The 20232-nt window shown below is 43.8% G+C and overlaps 1 protein-coding gene across 5 annotated transcripts; it reads left to right on the top strand.

Annotated features, from left to right (window-relative positions):
• The first annotated feature begins 6340 nt into the window (after nt 1–6340).
• LOC116583689 (cancer/testis antigen 47A-like) lies at nt 6341–10028 on the top strand. 5 transcript variants are annotated; one of them, XM_032331808.1, is made up of 5 exons: nt 6341–6792; nt 6826–7155; nt 7255–7822; nt 8580–8723; nt 9742–10028. In XM_032331808.1, exons 1-4 carry the CDS (start codon nt 6607–6609, stop codon nt 8681–8683), a joined length of 1188 nt encoding a protein of 395 aa, XP_032187699.1. In that variant the 5' UTR covers nt 6341–6606; the 3' UTR covers nt 8684–8723; nt 9742–10028. The 5 variants fall into 5 exon arrangements, with proteins under 5 accessions (XP_032187699.1, XP_032187701.1, XP_032187700.1 ...); XM_032331810.1 differs by having other exon boundaries at nt 6342–6957; XM_032331809.1 differs by having other exon boundaries at nt 6342–7089; nt 7288–7822.
• The last annotated feature ends 10204 nt before the right edge of the window (nt 10029–20232 follow it).

The raw sequence follows: 20232 nt of genomic DNA, 5'->3' as shown, positions 1-20232 counted from the left end.
ACCATCTCAGTGATTGTTTGAGAAGTAGAAGACCTACTTTTCAGGACAAAGGGCAAACTCCTTTCTAAAGCATTCATGGCCCCCACTCAGCTCTTTTCTTTTTTTTTTTTAAATAAGAGGGAGAGTGTGAGCAAAGGCAGGGGCAGAGGGAGAGGGAGAAAGAATCTCAAGCACTCAAGCAGAGTGTGTGCTCAGCTTGGAAGCCTGTGGGGCTCAATCCCATGACCTGGAGATCATGATCTGAGCTGAAACCAAGAGTCTGATGCTCAACTAACTGAGTCGCCCAGCCCTGCCCCACCTCCTGCATCTTAGCTCTAAGGGCCCATCTGCCATTTCTGCCCAGTGCTCCAGCCATCCCGATAGGTCCACACCCACGTAAGCCGCTATCTCTGCCACTGCTCATGCTGTTTCTTTTACCTTCCCTAACCTCCCTCCCACCCACCTTTAGTGCCAGTTGAACTCCTAGTTTTAGGACCTACCTGAAATGACTTCTCTTGAGCACCTTCCCAGGCACCAACCCACTTCCTTCACCTCTCCTCCCCCGCCAGCTAATCATTTTCTTTCCCATGCTCCCACGTCATGCCAATCCCTGTTATAGCATTTGACACCCTGTGTCATCATTATCCAAGTATGTGTCTAACCCTCTAGACCATGAACTAGGACAAGCCTTGGGTCTTAGGTACCTGTGAGTTCCTAAGCCCTAACATAATTCCAAGTAGACAGCAGGTACTTAAAATTTGCTCAGTGAAGGACTGAATAACTAGGGTCTGGAGTGTTTGTCTTATAGCTTCAAGTGGACATCCCAGCTTTTCATGACCTGGGAAGAAACCTGTATGGTTTTTGTTTGTGTTGTTTTTGGTTTTGGTAACATGCTATCTTCTCTAAAGTGAATAGTGATGATTTAGTTCCAAGTTTTGAAAAAAGAATGGATAGAGACTGGATGGAGGTGAAGAAAGCAGAAATACTCTGATTTCATATGAAAAAACCATCTAGCTGTGAGCTTTGGTTTGCTAAGGAAGAGTGGGGGCAGCCCTGGTCAGAGCATGTGGGGGGACATGGGCGTGTCCTTGTCAATACCCTCCTCGCCTTGGGGCTTCAGTCACATGGAAGGTCATCTAGGTCTGCCCCTCCGCCCCCAGGCTAGGAGCTACATCTGTTCCCTTTCTGTATTCCAAGGCTCAGGCTCTCATAGCCAAGAACCCTCCGAGGTTGTGAGCGCATTTTAATCAGGGCAATGTGGAAACCATGTCCTGCCTTTACTGTTCTTCTCAGTCAGGATATGATGCCCATCTTTTGTATCCAAGCCCTCCCTCCTCTGGGAAGGCTTTTCTGAGAAAAGCCCATCAACTGTGAGGCCTCCCGTCTCACTTGGCTGAGTCAATATACAGCAGTGTAAGGATGTAAATGTTTTACATCATCAGTATCCTCCAGCCTAAGACCAAAGAAACATACCAGTAGTTGAACAAGTTGGGTTTATTACTCATTGCAGTAAGGAAGAATGCACCTCAGGGTGAACCATGTGGTGACTCTGTAAGAGGTATAAGAACCTATCATAAGAATTGGGTTTGGGTGGGGCACCTGAGTGGTTCAGTGGGTTAAGCTTCTGCCTTCAAATCGGGTCATGATCTCAGGTTCCTGGGATTGAGCCCCACATCAGGCTCCCTGGGAGCCTGCTTCCCCTTCTCTCTCTACCTGCCTCTCTGTCTACTTGTGATCTCTGTCAAATAAATAAATAAAATCTTAAAAAAAAAAAAAAAAGAATTGGGTTTGGGTTGGATCATCTGGGGAAGTTTTGAAGGAAACAGGGGTTTGCTCCAGATTAGATGCTAATCTAATTTCAGCAATTAATTTTAGATTTTTAATCTAATCTCATTTTAGCCAAGAGAGGAAGATGTTTAAGATTTTGTGACCTTGTTTTTTGTCCCTGCTTAAGTAAAATTACAAAGTGGCTTTGTTTTGTATCCTTTCATCATGGTGGCTGAGTGACCTTGATGTCAGTATCGGTGTTCTGTGATATTGTTTATGTCTAATAGGAGAATAAAAAGGCCTAGCATGGGTGCCAGTCCAGCTCTGAATGTCGGAGCTGTTCTTTCTTTTTTTTTTTTAACATGCAGTCCTTTCTCCCAACTAGACTATGATATGCCACCAGAGATGAAGGCCCTTACATCTCCATCCTTGGAAAGGTCTTACATGAGGCATTATATGTAGGTGTTTAGTAAATACTTCCTGATTGACTAGAGGTCAGGAGTGCTGGTCCAGAACTTTTAGAGAGCCTCAACTTATGGCCATTTACTTTGAGCCTGGTTAATTAATCTTTTGCTGTCAAGTTTCTCCTGAAGCAGCATATATAAGAAGTAGGCCTATTTCAACTTTGGACTAAAGGTCAGGAGAGGGCGCCTGGGTGGCTCAGTTGGTTGAGCAACTGCCTTCCGCTCAGGTTATGATCACTTCCCCTATCTCGTGCCCTCTCTCTCTCTCTCTCATTCTTTCCCACTCAAATAAATAAATAAATCTTTAAATAAATAAAATAATCTTTAAAAAAATTAAAGGTCAGGAGACTGGTTTTAGTCCTGGCTCCTCCATGAAGTTGCATGACCTTGGGAAAGCTAGTTAGCTGCTCTAGGCCTTAGTTTCCACATTTAAAAAAGAATGGACTTAGCTTCAGTTCTAAAGGCCTTTCCAGCTCTGAAATTTTGGAAGAACATGCATTTTCTCTTGCATCTCTTCTGCCCTTATGGAAAGTGCTAAAGGATACAACATTATAGAGGGGAGTAATTACTCAACAAATGGTACTGTAGTTGAGCTTTTTAAAATTAAAGAAAACTGGGGTGCCTGGGTGGCTCAGTGAGTTAAAGCCTCTGCCTTCAGCTCAGGTCATGATCCCAGGTTCCTGGAATCGAGCCCCACATCGGGCTCTCTGCTCAGGAGGGACCCTGCTTCCCTTCCTCTTTCTCTGCCTGCCTCTCTGTTTACTTGTGACCTCTGTCTGTCAAATAAATAATAAATAAAATCTTTTTAAAAATTAAATTAAATTAAAGAAAACTGATATTTTAATCTTATACTATGAATCAGTATTAATTCCAAATGGATTAAGGCGTTCAATGTAAACATTAAGAAGACCTCTAAAAGGAAGAAAATATAAAATTTATCTCTGGAAGAGAAAAGATTTACAAATTTATAATGATGTTAAAACTATGAAAATAATATTATTAGATTTTATAATATAAAAATGAAAAACTAGTCAATCAGAGAAAGACAACTATCATATGATCTCCCTGATATGAGGAAGTGGAGATGCAACATGGGGGGCTAAGGGGGTAGGAGAAGAATGAATGAAACAAGATGGGCTTGGATGGGAGACAAACCATAAGTGACTCAATCTCACAAAACAAACTGAGGGTTGCTGGGGGGATGGGGTTTGGGAGAGGGGGGTGGGGTTATGGACATTGGGGAGGGTATGTGCTATGGTTGAGTGCTGTGAAGTGTGTAAACCTGGCAATTCACAGACCTGTACCCCTGGGGATAAAAATACATTATATGTTTATAAAATAAATAAATAAATAAATAAATAAATAATGGAAATTTTTAAAAAGTGAAAAACTATATACTTAGAAATATTAACCAACTTAGAAGACAAAATCGAACTAAGAATATATTTTCAACAAATGGTTAATACCCTAAATATAATCCCATCTCATTCCATCTACCTATTTCACTCAAGTCTTGACTCAAGTCAGGGTATGAACTCAGCCAGGGAGGAAGTGTGTAAGTCCATTAGCTGGGAAGAACAGATTTCTCTAAAACCAAATTAGAGGGCGCCTGGGTGGCTCAGTGGGTTAAGCCGCTGCCTTCGGCTCAGGTCATGATCTCAGGGTCCTGGGATCGAGTCCCGCATCGGGCTCTCTGCTCCGCAGGGAGCCTGCTTCCCTCTCTCTCTCTGCCTGCCTCTCCATCTACTTGTGATTTCTCTCTGTCAAATAAATAATAAAAATAAAATCTTTAAAACCAAATTAGATGATTCCTTCTGAAGGCTAAGAAACTACTCAATAGCTTCTCTCCAATAGTTCAAGAATGGAAAGATTATTATTGATATAATAATATCTTGTATGTATATAAAATGTGACAGTATGAAAAAGCATTTTCCCCATTATCTTGTTTGATTCTTAGAACAACACTGGACGATAGCTAGATAATTATTACTCTATCTTCACAAATGATAAACTGAAGCATAGAAATGATAAGTAACTTTCCTACAGTCACATCAGTGAGTAAATGTTAAAACCAACTCTAGACCTCAGATTGGGACTGTACCTCAGTTTTGCTCTTTTTATAGCGAGGATCACAAATTAGAGATTTTCTACATTGCCTTACAGATTTAAACCAGTGGATAGCACCATGCTCTATTATTGAGGTGAGACCAGTAGAAAAATAAAAACATTAAAATTTTGTTGGGATGATGACACCTTGACAGGATTTATGGTATTAAATACCCAAATATTATTTGCTATTTTTTTAAAAGACATTTTTAGTATTATAAAACTTTTTTTTTGGGTGCAAAATGGTGGTTTATTAAAGCATGGGGACAGGACCCAAGGGCAGGAAGAGCTGCTGCCCTGGGTTGTGAGGGAAGGCAGGTTATGTACCTTGTGGTTGGGGGAAGGTGAAGGGAAGGGAGGTTTCAACAGAGTTTTCATATGCTAAAGAGGGCCTACAGGGTGCCAGGATACCAGAGGCCTTGCCCTTGTGGCTTGATCAATGGTGGCTTGATCAATGTTATCTTTAGGCCAGCCATTTACATCAAGATAGTTGGGAGACTTTTTGGTGGGATGTCATAATCCTGCTATCAATCGTCTTTTTTAGTGATATTTAGGTCATGTGTAAGCCAAGGGAGACTCCTGTCTTGCAGGATTGTGATCCCAGCAAGTTAACTATTTGCTTATTGTTCATGGCAGTCAGGGCTGCTTGAGGAATGCTACACATATGACTGAGGGGGAGCGGATGGAGAGGGGATGCAAGGTGCCAGCTTTTGCTTTGTCTTCAGCCAGCCTCCTGCTCCCTCATCATTCCCCCCTGAACAATTTTGACCCTTAAATCTTTAAGGTGGTTGAAGGTGGAAGGTCTCATCTTCTGTAACTTCTTCCTGCTGAATAGGGGCGTAGAGCTGTCCCTACCTACTCGGGTCAACATTGATCAGTTGAGGAATGTATAGGGGAGTTACAAAAGGCGGAGGCAGCTGAATCCAGCGCTGACGGTGAAGAAGTGTCTCTGTGCGTAGTCAGGATGATCTGTCGTGGTGAAGTCATTGCAGCAATGGAGTCTTGGCACCAATTAGAGAAACACAATTTTGCACCGAAGCTCAGAGTCCAAATGTAAAGACTCACAGCCCCACGTTGGGAGCCATATGATGAAGTTCTAGAACCTAGGTGAGGTTCGGTGGGCTGAGGTCCGGAGCCGATGACCAAGAAAGAATTCTTGAGACATCTTTGGTGCAAAATGGTGGTTTATTAAAGCACGGACACAGGACCTGTGCTGTTGCCCTGGGTTGTGTCTATAAAACATTTTTTAACAGAATGGGAATAAAATAGTGATTTCTGCATAATTTTCAGAATTACACTTGAGATCTTGATTAAGTACATTTTGAAATCAATAAAAAGTCTTGGACTTTTGCCTCAGAAACATCCTAGGAAGCCTGCTCTTTTAAAGTCTGTCAGGCTTATTACCTCTTAGGAGATGACCTGGCCCTTTAAAAGAAGTATCTCTTTTGTTCATTCTTTGAAGGCTTAAATTTATCAGGGTTCATTATATACCTTCTAACTCCTCTTTTACCACTAACTCCTCATTTACCACTTCTTTAACATTCAGTTCTGACTGCACCCATGTCAATTTTGTCTATTCTTTTCCAAGTAGTTTTAACTATGTTAAATTTTCCAACTTCTTTCTTCTTGGGAGATTTTTACTACTGCTAAGTCTGAGCTATACATCATTTTTATGACCTTGTCCCTACTTGTATTAGCCATTGCCAAGTGGAAATTGGGGAACACCTTGTAATTCACATGGCCCAAGGTGTCTCCATATTGGATCACTCTACTTTCTCAGACACTGGTACAATTAAAGGGACAGGAGTCGTGTGGACCTGAAAGTCACGGAGAACCCTAAGGCCTCGAAGAACACGGAGGTAACCACGAGCAACCCTAGAACCTAAAGGCCTCGGTCACTCATTGGAGGCTGCGCATGTCAATCCTCGCTTCTCGACAAATGAGCCCGGGTGTCCAGCAGCGGGACGTAGGCCCACTGTTGACGCTTCTGGCCCCGCCCCCCGTCCCTGGTCTAGGGGCCCCTTTGGAACCCTGTCCACTGTTACCGGAGGGGAGGCCTGGGTGGGCCGTTGGCGACATCCGCCCCCTTCCCTTCCCGTCGCGGGCCTCCTCAGGCACCGCCGCAGACTGTCGTCCCCTCCGTGGACGTCTCCTCGGCCTCCCCGTCCACCTCACGTCGGGCCCGCTGCCCACCGCCTCCCGACAGCGGCGGCTCCCTCGACGGCCACCATCTTTGCCGTTGGCTTTGCCTCAGCCCCGTCATCGCCCCACTGAGGTACTGCTTGTTGCCATGTCCTCCTCCGGGGATCCCGGCCAGGCCCCTGGCCAGGATAGCCCTGTGAGCGCTGTGGGGGCATGGTCCCTGGAGGCCCGAGGTGGCAACGGGGTGACCCCCGGGGTCGGGTTTCCCCAGATTGAGGTGGCTGGAGTGGCGGGGCCCGAGGTGGCCCTCGAGTCCGGGCCCCCCGGGATGGAGGTGGCCCTCGAGTCCGGGTTGCCCGAGATGGAGGTGGCCCTCGAGTGCGGGCCCCCCAGGATGGAGGTGGCCCTCGAGTCCGGGCCCCCCGGGATGGAGGTGGCCCTCGAGTCCGCGCCCCCCGGGATGGAGGTGGCCCTCGAGTCCGGGCCCCCCGGGATGGAGGTGGCCCTCGAGTCTGGGCCCCCCGGGATGGAGGTGGCCCTCGAGTCCGGGCCTCCCGTGATGGAGGTGGCCCTCGAGTCCGGGCCCCCAGGGATGGAGGTGGCCCTCGAGTCCGGGCCCCCCGGGATGGAGGTGGCCCCCGAGTCCGGGTTGCCCGAGATGGAGGTGGCCCTCGAGTCAGGGTCCCCCGGAATGGAGGTGGCCCTCGAGTCAGGGTTGCCTGAGATGGAAGTGGCCCTCGAGTCCGCGCCCCCCGGGATGGAGGTGGCCCTGGAGTCCGGGCCCCCCGGGATGGAGGTGGCCCTCGAGTCAGGGTCCCCCGGAATGGAGGTGGCCCTCGAGTCCGGGCCCCCTGAGATGGAGGTGGCCCTCCACTCTGGACTGCCCCCGATGGAGGTGTCCGAAGTGGAGGGGCCTGTGGGAGGCCCCGGGGAGGCTGCCTTGGGTCTGGGTCTGGCCGGTGGCCCGGCGGGCATGAGCGTGGAGGCCGAGGAGGACGACTCGGATTTCGGGCCTGCGGAGGAGGACGGGGAGGAGCAGCAGGAGGAGGGTCTGGACATCCTTGTGGACGCCCACCAGTTCCCAATGGTTGGCTTCCGCTTCATGTTCCTGGACCTGGTGCACTCGCTCCTGCACCGGATCTACCACAACAACCACATCCTTGTGCGGCCCCGCCGCGGCCGCGTGATGGTCTGGCCCCGGGCCAGGCAACCAGACGGGCACCCCACAGCCCCTGCAGGCCCACCAGCGTGGGCAGCTCCGGCCGCGGCCCGCGAGTCCGAGGCCTCGTCCGAGGAGGAGGCCGCCTGGGAGACCGCGGAGGAGCCGGACGAGGAGTCTGAGGAGGGCCCGGAGACCGCCAAGGGTGAGGAGGGACCCGGGTGCCCGAGGGGCGGGGGCGGCGGGCGGCCCTGCGGGTGGCCGGGACGCGGAAGCCGGGGTTCCCCCAAACCCAAGGCCGAGGGCCCGAGCGGGAGCCCCATTCCCTGGGGACCTACAGCTTTTGAGAAGGAAGCGTGCGGCCCTCTGGCAGCCTCCACTAAGACAGCTAAGGGCCCCGGGGCAGCGGGCAAGCCGCAGGCCACTGTCCGCCCGGGGGGCGGGGCGGGGCGGGGCGTGGGCGGGGAGTGGGCGGGGCCTGAAGGAAAAGCGCCAGCCAATGGCACACCTGGTTTCTGCGCGTCGCTTTGAAAATGTCCAGAGTCTCAGAGTTCTTCCCCCATCATTAGGCACTGATGCGCGTGGGCCTAGTACAAGTGAAATATTCAGGGATTGAGTGAATGCGCTTCGCTATAGAATGTGTCCTTGAGGCAAAACGTTTTTGCGAGAAATTTCTGACAAAACCTTAGAGAAGGCCGCAGACCCTGATGATTCTGATCCCTTCTTCGGGGAAGGGCCAGAAATAGTCAGCTGCACAGGGTGACTGGGGAAGAATGTCACCCTGAAAGTAAGGGATCGAGCGGCAGAACTATCAACCCGGAGGAGGCTTCCCACCTCTGCTTTTCAGAGTTTCTTTTACGATCCTGCTTCGGGGAGAGGACTGGGTGTCACTAGTCCTTATGCATCGGGATGGTTTTCCCTGGGAATGTCTGCTCCAACGTCTGTCTTATTCTTTACCAAAGGAACAACTAAATTTCAGTATGAGAAGCCTGCCAAAGGGGCCAACGACTCTGAAAGGGAGGAAGAAAAAGACAAATTTAACAAAAAGCAAGAAGGAGCCGACTAAAGAAGATCTGCCCCAGCAGAGAACAGCCCCAGAAGATCAGGTATCGCAATAGCTTTGCACATCACCCCACCTTGCCTGGCATTTACCTGCTACTGACAGTCCTTTCCCCACCCCCCAGGTCTCCCAATAAATTAAGAAGTTCATTTAGAATTAGTTTAAAAATTCAGTTTTACCAGCTTAGACCATTAACAGAAAACTCATGTACCTAGTAATAGAAAATACAGTATATTCTGAAATATATTTCATGGTTGCTCATTCGTTCTTGTGAGGTCTTTTGTCCTCTACCTGAAAGACTACTAACAAGTGGTAAGTGTCTCAGTAACCGAGAAAAATATTTCTTTAGAGAACGGTTAGCAGAAGCAGTAAGGAAATTGGCTAGCTGGGCACTAGTCAGACATTCATAGGAGAGACAGTGCCTTTGCAAAGGTGATTACATACAAATAGCAAAAAGTCAGGAATTCCAAGTAGGACCACACAATGATTAATACCTAAATATTCAGGTGTGGATGTTTGTATTTTATGTGACAGTCCAAAGACACTTAGTCATCGTATGGCTATTACTTATCACTGAATTGGCAATTAGGTCTTGAAGAATATCTTATCTTTGAATATTTGGAAATGATGTACACTTCTTTGCATTTTCACAGCTGTGTATTTCATAATCACAGCCTCATTCTTGTATGGTAGATAGAGAAACTGAAGGTCTGGGAGAGTAAGGGAGTATCATTTGTGGAATGAGCAGAGGCTTTTAAGGTGAAGAGATTTCCACTAATTCCAGAATGGCCTCTAGGGGTGAGGGTGGGGGGCAGGGAGGGATTTATGGTGTCAGGCCAGAGGGAGGCAAGGTTGGTATTATCCCAGAACTGAAGCCATGGGTTGCACGAGCGCCCTCTACACAAGGGCGCAGGTTACAAGAGGAAAGTGTGTTGTCTTCTCCTTGCTGAGATAAAGCACACAGATGGAGCCCACGGACACAGGGCTCTGTTCATAGGTCTAGAAGGTCACTGGTGCTGGTTAATGCTGCCTCATGGTTCCTTTTCTCTCATTTCATCCTGCAGTTGGCGTAAAAGAAAGAAGATGAAGAAAAAAGAAAGAACCTGTTGTTTGTTATTTTTAGGTTTTTCATTTTTTAGAAGCCCATGGGAATTTTATTAACACCGATGTCATTCCAAACTGCATCATCCAAAAACTGATATCCAATGAAATGTGACTCTTCGCTTATGTTTGACAGACATATCTGATAGCATTTGTTCAAGTTAAAAATAAGTTTGTTTTAAATGAATGCACTGGAGTGTAGGCAGATTTTGCTTAGATAAATTATCTTGACTCAGATCTCTCTTTTTCCTCTTTGGCCCACTGTACCTTCACTAAAAAGTATCACTCTCCACCATTTGGTGAGCCTGTTTTAAATTAATTTCTTACAGCTCCAAATATAAGAAAATGTCAAGTTTAAAACAATTGTTGTAAGGAGAGAGATGTAGGTCAAGTCTTTAGAGCTACGCTGTCCACGACATTAGTAACTAGCCGTATGTGGTGACCGAAATATGACTAGTCTAACTTGATATGTGCTGTTAAGTATAAACATGTTAAATTAACTCACTGATAATTTCATATGGATTACATGTTGAAACGATAATATATTGAGTTAAAATGTACTATTAAAATTAAATTTCCCATTTCCTTTCACTTTAAAAAAAATGTTTTATTTATTTATTGGGGGGGGGGAGGAGCAGAGGGAGAGGGACAAACAGACTCCGTGTTAAGTGCAGAGTCTGACATGGTGCTTGGTCCCATAACCCTGAGATCATGACCTGAGCCGAAATCAAGAGTCCCATGCTTAACCACCTGAGCCACCCAGGCACCCCTCTTCTTACTTTTTAATGTGGCTACTAGAAGACTTAAAATTACACATGTGACTTGCGTTATATGTCTATTAGACAGTGCTGCTCTAGAGTATGGTTTTGTTTTGTTTTAAAAACTTTATCTACTTATTTGAGAGAGAGAAAAAGCCTGACCGGGGTTGGGGGGGCACAGGGAGGGGCAGACTCCCCGCTGAGCAAGGAGCCAATGCGGCTCAATCCCAGAACCCTGGGATCATGACCTGATCCAAAGGCAGACGCTTAACCTACTGAGCCCCCCAGGTGCCCTAGAGCCTGGTTTTGAAGGAAACCTTCCTGCTGGCTCCACTGGCCTTGAGGCCAGATGGTGCTCCGGAGCCTGGGCCCAGACACGGAGTTAGAGCAGTGGTTCTCGAAGTTCGGTCCCCACAAAGGCGTCACCCGGGAATTCTCAGGTTCTACCCAAGAGCTACTGAATCAAAAACTCTGAGGGTAAGGCCAGCACTCTGGGTTTGAACGAGCCCTTCAGGGACGCTGATGCAGCTGAGGTCTCAGAAGCGCTGGTTAAGAGCCACAGGGGAAGAAGCCGAGACTCACCTATGGTAGAACCAGCCTTCCTTCACGGGCTTGGGACTGGCAGGTAAAACTGAAAAACTGAACAGGATGGCGAGGGCTGGCCGGGGGGAGGAGGCCAGAACGCACAGGGGGCTGAGACACAGGGGGCCTCCGATGGGGAGATGGCGGCTGAAAGCTGCATAAGGAGCTGTTCCAGAAGGATACAGAGATGATACCACATGTATGACGTCTAAAACACATGCAAAATGACCACCAGGTCTGGACTGTAGCTACAGATGTCTGGGGGAAAGGCACACACAGGAGAGAAGCATACAAATGCAGCATGTGTGACAGCATGCACAGGGTAAGGTAAAGAACTCATTTAGGATGGTGGCCACTTCTTGGGGAAACCAAGGGAGAGGAATCCTACTGGGGAGGGCTATGTGGCTTCAGCTGTATTAGTAGTATTACCTTTCTTAAGCTGGGTGGTGGGTACATAGGTCTTGATAGAGTATTCTATTCTGTGGAGATCTGAAATACTTCATTATAATGAAAATAAAAGAAGAAAGGGAGAGAATACACTTAATTTCTGGAATCTGTTTCAGCAGAAAAAAAAAAGATAAAGTCATAGTTGACTTGAATAGAGGATCAGAGAAGGGGAAGGGTCCAGGGGTTTGAGATAAGAGGGCTTCATTTCTGCATTTTGTTAAGATTTTCTGGGTGCCGCTTGGTGGCATGAGATACCTTCTTTCACGTTCTCCGCTAGCACAACTCCTATTCTCATATATATAATCTAATATATATATATACATATATATACACACACACATGTATACACACATGTATACACACATGTATACATGTGTGTGTGTGTGTGTGTGTGTGTGTGTGTATTCCCCCTACTCCACCAACACCAATCCCTAGGTTGAACCTCTGAATGGTTGGGACCTTAAAAGGTTTTATCTTTCCCAAAGCTCTAATTAGGTACTTAATTAATGTCTGCTAAACTGAAGTAAACTTAACACTCCCACAACTCTGTTTTTGGTCACCAGTGTTGACATTTTACAACGTATTATCACGGAGAATTCCTTATGGCTAGAACCACATGGTGAAATAGAAGGCAGAAGGCTCTTCGTCACCATTATTTAAACTGGAAGAGCAGGCCAGGGTAGTGTGATCTGAGGGCCTTCAAACTGGTTCTGGTTAGTGTTTATGCTGTGCTAGTTATGGTAGACTATTGCTTTAAGACCCAGGCAAGAGGGACCCATGTCCTGAGGCCCCACTTTGGTCCTCTTCTGGCCATCCCCCTCCCTACAGGACCCAGTCCACAGAAACAAGGGATGTGTCCCTGTTAGCCCACACTCCAGGGCCCAGGCCCCCAGAATCGTCCCAAGGCCATTGCCTGGGCCTGCGTGCTCCCCTTGGAGCTGTCCTTGGAAGGGCCGACTGCACTGCTGGCGTGTGTGCTCTTGGGCCTAATGGGGAGGAGGTCATGTGCCTGAAACAGGGGATGGGGCCTGGTTTGGGAGTCCGGGTAGGGGGGGCAGCTCTTCCTACATCATTAGAACAGAACTTAGAGGAGTCTGAAATTCTAAATCCTTTCAGGTCATTATGAAGGTACATGTATCATGGAAAGAGATGATATCATTAAATAAAACATGCTGTATTTGGTGACTTATACATTTGAAATATTTAGACATAGGGTATGGGGATCCCCAAACAAACTCTTTTTCTGGCCCCTGCAAATTTTACAAATATTATAGGCAAGCCAGGTTAAATACCTAATGTCACTCCTTTCCCTTCTTCGGTCCATGTTACACTTTGTTCCCTGAGCAAAATGGGAACTTTCCTTTTGGTAATGGCATGTTCCAGTAGCCCATCGTGCTGTGGGACTCCGATATAGTCCCTGGGCCAGGCTGGAGTATGACCACCATCTTGCCCCCTCTACTCAACCGCTCTGCATTCTCTCTCCTACTCATCTCTTTGTTCTCCAGGTGTTACACACATAAAACCTCCTCTTAAACACCACTTTCTCCCCAACACAAACAGTCACCTAGAAGCCTTCAGCTAGGGTAGGCACACCTGTGTGGAGGCACTTTCTGCCCTGCATAATCTCTCTTTTTTAAAAGTTTATTTTATTTTTTTAGTAATCTCTATATCCAACAAGGGGCTCAAACTCACAACCCCGAGATCAAACTTTGCATGCTCTTCCGACTGAGCCAGCCAGGCTCCCCTGCCCTGAACAATCTCTTAAGATCATTTTGCTTCTCTGACAACCCCCAGTTGTCAATATCTTATTTGATTTAGACTACGGAACAGGTTCTGTTGTATTCATTTTTCATATAGCAAAGATCAAAGAAACTGAATAGTTGTAAGAACATGCCTCTGAGCATTAAAAAAATAACCTCTTCATTTAAAAACAGAGTTGTTAGCTGTGTGAAAAAAATTCTTAATGGAGAGCTCTGACAGAATAGCCAAAGAGAAAGGAGACATGTAACAACTGACCTACCAGGATTACCTGGGTAAAGGACATCTACCTAGATAAAATGTTCCTATTGGAATAAAAAGGAAATAAATTCCATGCATTCAAAAACCAAGCATTATCCAAAAGGCAAAGATACAGTGTCAGGAACAATAGATGTTTTATAGAACAAATGCAAAATCCAGCATATGGTGGTATAATGTCACGGTCTACCATCACCAGCACAACCAAGCAGCCATTGATTTTTCTCAGCCAAACCACTCAGAACTTAAAAGGCACAGTTATGTTTAGGCCTCCATTTCTATTTAAGCAACACAGCCCCAAGGTGAGAGGGGCAGACACAGTGGAAGGGAGAAGACACTGCTGGGTCTCCTAAGATGATGAGCGAGGTACTGTCCAGACATCCAAAGGGAGGTCTAAATGTTTGGTGGTGTTTGGGGTATAGAATAAAAGGAACGACTTGAAGAAGAAAATTGAACTTCCAGTGAACCCAGACAAAAATCCAGGGTGGTTTCTGCCTCAGAGATCCAGACAATTAACCAACTGACTATTAAGGTCTAACTGTCTACAGCTCCACTCCTGCACCTGGAAGTTCGTAATGGAGGTGATACTACAAAAGAAAAAAACTGCGGGGCACAATGGGAAGGAAGGAGTCAACAATTGCTGGGTTTGCATGCATGACCTTTCCCCTCACAGCTGACCATTCCTCTCATCCTGACTTCCTCTTCCATTCCCACTTTTGGCCTCCCCTCCTCTCTGTGGCTAGGGGTGAATGGTTTGCCTAGGAGGTAGGGGCTGTCCAGCCTAGTAACTTGGTGGTTTTTTTTTTTTTTTAATTTTTAAAATTTTTTTTAGAGATTTTACTTATTTTGACAGAGGGAGACACACACACAGCAAGAGAGGGAACACAAGCAGGGGGAGTGAGAGAGGGAGAAGTAGGCTTCTTGCTGAGCAGGGAACCTGATGTGGGGCTCAAACCCAGGACCCTGGGATCATGACCTGAGCTGAAAGCAGATGCTTAATGACTGAGCCCCCAGGCACCCCCAGTGACTTGTTTTTTAAAAGTTTTTATTCAAATTCCAGTATAGTTAACATACCGTGTAATATTAGTTTTAGGCATACATTATAGTGATTCAGCAATTCTATACATTACTCAGTGCTAATTATAAGTGCACTCTTTAATCCCCATCACCTATTTCACCCATTTCCCCACTCACCTCCTCTCTGGTAACCTTCAGTTTGTTCTCTATAGTTAAGAGTCCATCAGTTTGCACCTCTCTTTTTTCCCTTTGCTTGCTTGTTTTGTTTCTTAAATTGCACATTTGAGTGAAATAGTGTGGTATTTGCTTTTCTCTCACTTATTTTGCTTAGCATAATACTCTCTAGTTCCATCCATGTCATTGTAAATGGCAAGATTTCATTCTTTTTATTGGCTGAATAATATTACAGTGTGTGTGTGTGTGTGTGTGTGTGTGTGTGTGTGTGTATACACATACCACATTTTCTTTATCCATCCATCATTCTATGGACACTTAGACTGTTTCCATAATTTCAGCCTAGTAACTTTAGAGGTGTGTGCCTCTACAAACGAGGGCAAGGTGATATTGATTTAATCACTTAGACTTCCAGTTAGCAGAAAGACAACTGTTCTATGTTAATATGTTCTATGGCTTTGGGATTGCAGTTCTACTTTTGCCTAAATACTTGTGAAGTAGAGGCTACTGAGGGGAAAGGACTAGAAGCTTGGCTACCCGGAGTTCTCCACTTTAAGGTTGGAGCCAGGGCTTAGACAGCTCTCCCGTGGTCCAACTTCCTTCATGGTGGTGACCTTACTCTGCCTGATTGAAAGTTTTGGGCATCTTTAAAACATTGAATTTCATCAGGTCTTATGTGCTTCAACAATAGGGTATATGACATGTACGTTTCTGGGCCATTGGAAGGGGTCAACACGGCATTGGGGCAAGAGGCCAAACTACTGGCCTAACCGTCATGATACGATAATCCCCAAGAAAGATTCTGCCTCATAGGAAGGTGCTCATTGCTGCCAAACCCGGAACACATTAACATGGGGCAAGTGCAGAGAGTTCTGTATAATTGCTTTCTATGTTACTATTACCCGAGTTGCAAATATTGGGGGCCCCCAGGGTTATAGTAAAGTGTTTCAAGGGGTTAGTGTCCTGACTGGGGGGACTGATTTACAAAGCTTGTAGTAGCAACCAAAAAGTGAAATATTTAAGTAAGCCCATAAAGCCTAAAAGACAATCCTTAGACCAAAGCCTCTGGACTTTTCCATCAGAAACATTTTATTTAGTCAAGAAAAATGACAACCTTTTGGTAACTCCAAGGCAACATTTTTGCTTCCTCCTTCCAAAGCACAGTGTCCAAAGATCAAGATTTTGTAATTAAGTCTACAACAGTGTGTACAGCATCAGGGCCCCTCCCTGAGAGTAGAAGCCTCATAGGCCACGATGACAATTCAAATAAAAATAAGATTGGAAGGCCAAATGTAGGTAGTCAAGACCTAAGCAGGTTAAAAAAAAAAAAATACAACTATTAATGGTGATAGTTATTCCAAACAGACCAAACAAGTCTTTTTTTTTTTTTTTTTTTTTTTTTTTTTTTTTTTTTTTTTTTGACGGAGAGAAGATCACAAGTAGGCAGAAAGGCAGGCAGAGAGAGAGAGGTGGGAGCAGATTCTCTGCTCAGCAGGGAGCCTGATGCGGGGCTCGATGTCAGGACCCTGAGATCATGACCTGAGCCGAAGGCAGCCACTTAACCCACTGAGCCACCCAGGTGCCCCGAGACCAAACAAGTCTTAACAAAGTAAAGAAGACTGAAAGTATATCAAGTATCTTTTCTGACCCAAACTAGAAACCAATAATAGGAGAAAAACTAGAAAAACTAGAAAAACTAGGCATATAAATTATACAATGTCCTCCTAAACACGTAATGCATCAAAGAACTCAAAGAGCAAATAAAATGGAAACACAGCATACTACAACTTATACAATGTAGCAAAAGCAGTTTAAAGAAGAAAGTTATAGTGAAAAATGCCTACATTAATAAAAAAAGAAAGATCCCAAACATCCTTACATTACACCTCAAAGAACTAGAAAAAGGAGAACAAACTGAGCCCAAAGTTAGCGAAGGAAGGCATAAAACCAGACACATAGACCAACAGAACAGAATTGAGAGCCCAGAAATAAGCCCATGTATATATGGTCAACTAATATTTGACAAGGGAGCCAAAAATGCTCAAAGGGAAAAAAGGGTCTCTTCAATAAATAGTGTTGGGGAAACTGGTTATCTCCGTGTAAAAGAATGAAATTGGACCCCTATCTTATACCACTCACAAAAATTAACTTAAAAGAATTAAAGACTTAAATGTAAAACCTGAAACCATGGAACTCCTAGAAGAAAAGTTTCTTTATGATGAGTTCCTTGATATGGGTCTTGACAATGATTTTTTATTATATGACACTAAAAGCACAAGGAACATAAACAAAAATGGACAAGTGGGACTAGATCAAACAAAAAAGCTTCTGTACAGCCAAGGAAATAATCAACAAAATGAAAAGGCAGCCTATGGAATGGGAGAAAATATTTGCAAATCATATATATGATAAGGGGTTAATATCCAAAATACATAAAGAACTCATAAAACTCAATGCCCTCAGAATATGAATAATCCAATTTAAAAATGGGTAAAGTACATGAATAGATATTTTTCCGAAAAAGATACAAATGGCCAATAGGTACAGAAAAAGGTGCTCAACATCTTTAATCATCAGGAAAATGCAACTCAAAACCACATTGAGATATCTCCTCACACCTGTTCAGGTGGCTATTATCAAAAAATCAAGAGATTTTTTTAAAAAGTCAAGAGATAACAAGTGTTGGTGAGGATATGGAGAAAAGAGAAACCTTGTGCACTATTGGTGAGACCATAAATTGGTATAGCTGCTAGGGAAAACAATGGAAGTTCCTTGAAAAATTAAAATAGAACTCCCATATGATCCAGAAATTCCACTTCTGGGTATATAGCCAAAGGAAATGAAATCAGGGTCTCAAAGAGATACCTGGACTCTCCTGTTCATTGCAGCGTTATTCACAGTAGCCAAGACACAGAAAAAACCTACATGTCTATAGATGGATGATTGGATAAAGCAGATGTATGTATGTAAGTGGAATATTATTCAGCCATGAAAGGACAACATGGATGGATCATGAGGCCATTATGTTAACTGAAATAAGTCAGACAAATGCTACACAATATCACTTATATGTGGAATCTAAAAAAACCAAGCTCATAGACATGGAGAGTAGAATGGTAGTTGCCAGGGGCTGTGGGGGGAATGGTGAGATGCTAGTCAAAGGGTATAAATTTCCAGTTATAAGCTGAACAGATTCCAGAGATCTAATGTACAGCATGGTGACTGTAGTTAAATACTATATTGTATCCTTCTGTTTTTTTTTTTAAAGATTTTACCTATTTATTTGACAGAGGTGACAAGCAGGCAGAGAGGCAGGCAGAGAGAGGAGGAAGCAGGCTCCCCGCTGAGCAGAGAGCCCGACACGGGGCTCGATCCCAGGACCCTGAGATCATGACCTGAGCCGAAGGCAGAGGCTTAACCCACTGAGCCACCCAGGTGCCCCATCCTTCTCAGTTTTTAAGAGACTAAATCTTAAATGTTCTCATAACAACAACAACAACAACAATGGTAACTATGGACATATTAACTAATTTCATTATGGTAATAATTCCACTATATATATATGTTTATATATAAAAATATATATAATAAATAATATAAACATATAATATATTAATATAATATATTATATGTGTTATATATAATATTATATAAAATAATATAAATATTTGTATATTTATATTATTTTATATAATATTATATGTAACTTATATTATATTATATTAACATATATTATATATTATAATATATAATTTTGTGTTATTATATTATAATATAAAATAATATAAATATTTGTATATATAAATATTTGTATATACAAATATTTATATTATTTTATATATAACATATATTTATATATATAAATATATATACATATAAATTATCATATTGTATACCTTAAACTTGCACAATATTATATATCAATGATATGTCAATAAAGATGGGGGAAAATACTAATGAGCTACCAAGTCATGAAAAGACATGGAAGAATTTTAAGTCATAGTATTAAGTGAAAGAAGGCAATTTCAAAAGTGTATATATATACTGTAAAATCCCAACTATATGACATTCTAAAAAATGCAAACTTACGCAGACTAAAAAGATCAGTGGTTGCAGGGGGTTGAGGAGAGAACGAGATGAGTATGTAATGTACAAGGGATTTTTAGGGCACAGAACTTATTCTATATGATATGCCATGGTGGGTGCGTGTCATTATACATTTCTCAAAATCTATAGAATGTACAACACCAAGAGTGAAGCCTATTGTAACCTATGAACTTTATGTGATAATGATCTGTCAGTGGAGGTTAATTGATTGAAACAAATGTCCCACTCTGGTGTGGGATGTTGACAGGAAGCCTGTGCACCTGTGGGAGTAGGGGGTATATGAAAAATCTCAGAACCTTCTGCTTAGTTTTGCTGTGAACCTAAAACTGCTCTTAAAAGTAAACTCTATTAAAAAAAATCCTTGGACTCCCATATGCCAATGTATAAATCCACGAGCTTATTCTATTTTTCCCTTCCCTCTCTTCCACATTTTCTTTTTTTCTTTTTTAAAGATTTTATTTATTTATTTGACAGACAGAGTTCACAAGTAGGCAGAGAGGCAGGCAGAGAGAGAGGAGGAAGCAGACTCCCCACTAAGCAGAGAGCCCCATGCGGGGCTCGATCCCAGGACCCTGGGATCATGACCTGAGCCGAAGACAGAGCCTTAACCCACTGAACCGACCAGGTGCCCCTCTCTTCCACATTTTCATAGGATTTTCTTTTTTTTTAAATCATCTTTATACTCAATGTGGGGTTTAAACTTATAACCCCAAGATCAAGAGTCACATGCTCTACTGACTGAGCCAGGCCAGGTACCCCCTCCCCACATTTTAAATTGTGTTATTTGTAACTTGTCAATATGTATTTCAGTTATGAATTATCACCTTTGTCCCAAATTTTTCATCTTTGATCTATAATTATATTCAATGTAAAAATAAGAAAAAAGGGATGGACAGAGAGAAGAAGCAGGTGAAATGAGGAGTTCTCTCTTTTGTATGTGTGTATATATATATGTGTGTATATGTGTAAATATGTATATACATATATACATATGTACATATATGTACATATGTATATATATGTAGTTCTATATGTATATAGAATATGTAGTTCATATGTATATATATATGGAGTTCTCTCTTTTGTATGTATGTATATATATATGTATGCATATATCTATGTATATACATATATATATATACACACATACAAAAGAGAGAACTCCTCATTTACACACTCCTCCTCATATACACACACAATATATATACATACCCAGGAGTAGTTGTTTCTGCTAAGGAAAGGCAGAGACAGCTCTGATCATAGCATGCAATAGGAAATAAGGGTGTCCTAGTAAGAACCTTTCCCACCAAAAAACTTCCATCACATACTCATCTCTTTCTCTCCTTAACCCCT

This window comes from Mustela erminea, chromosome X (genome assembly GCF_009829155.1).
Source record: "Mustela erminea isolate mMusErm1 chromosome X, mMusErm1.Pri, whole genome shotgun sequence".
Lineage (NCBI taxonomy): Eukaryota > Metazoa > Chordata > Mammalia > Carnivora > Mustelidae > Mustela > Mustela erminea.
The sequence above is the reverse complement of the archived record's forward strand: the minus strand, read 5'-3'. Positions and strand labels throughout refer to the sequence as shown.

Excerpts from the sequence above, each read along its gene's own strand:
- LOC116583689 (XM_032331806.1), top strand. The coding sequence starts at position 6,607 with ATGTCCTCCTCCGGGGATCCCGGCCAGGCCCCTGGCCAGGATAGCCCT. Across the intron at positions 7,156-7,254 it reads CAGGGTCCCCCGGAATGGAG|GTGGCCCTCGAGTCAGGGTC; the intron begins GTGGCCCTCGAG and ends CCCGGGATGGAG. Across the intron at positions 7,823-8,579 it reads GGGCCCGGAGACCGCCAAGG|GAACAACTAAATTTCAGTAT; the intron begins GTGAGGAGGGAC and ends TCTTTACCAAAG.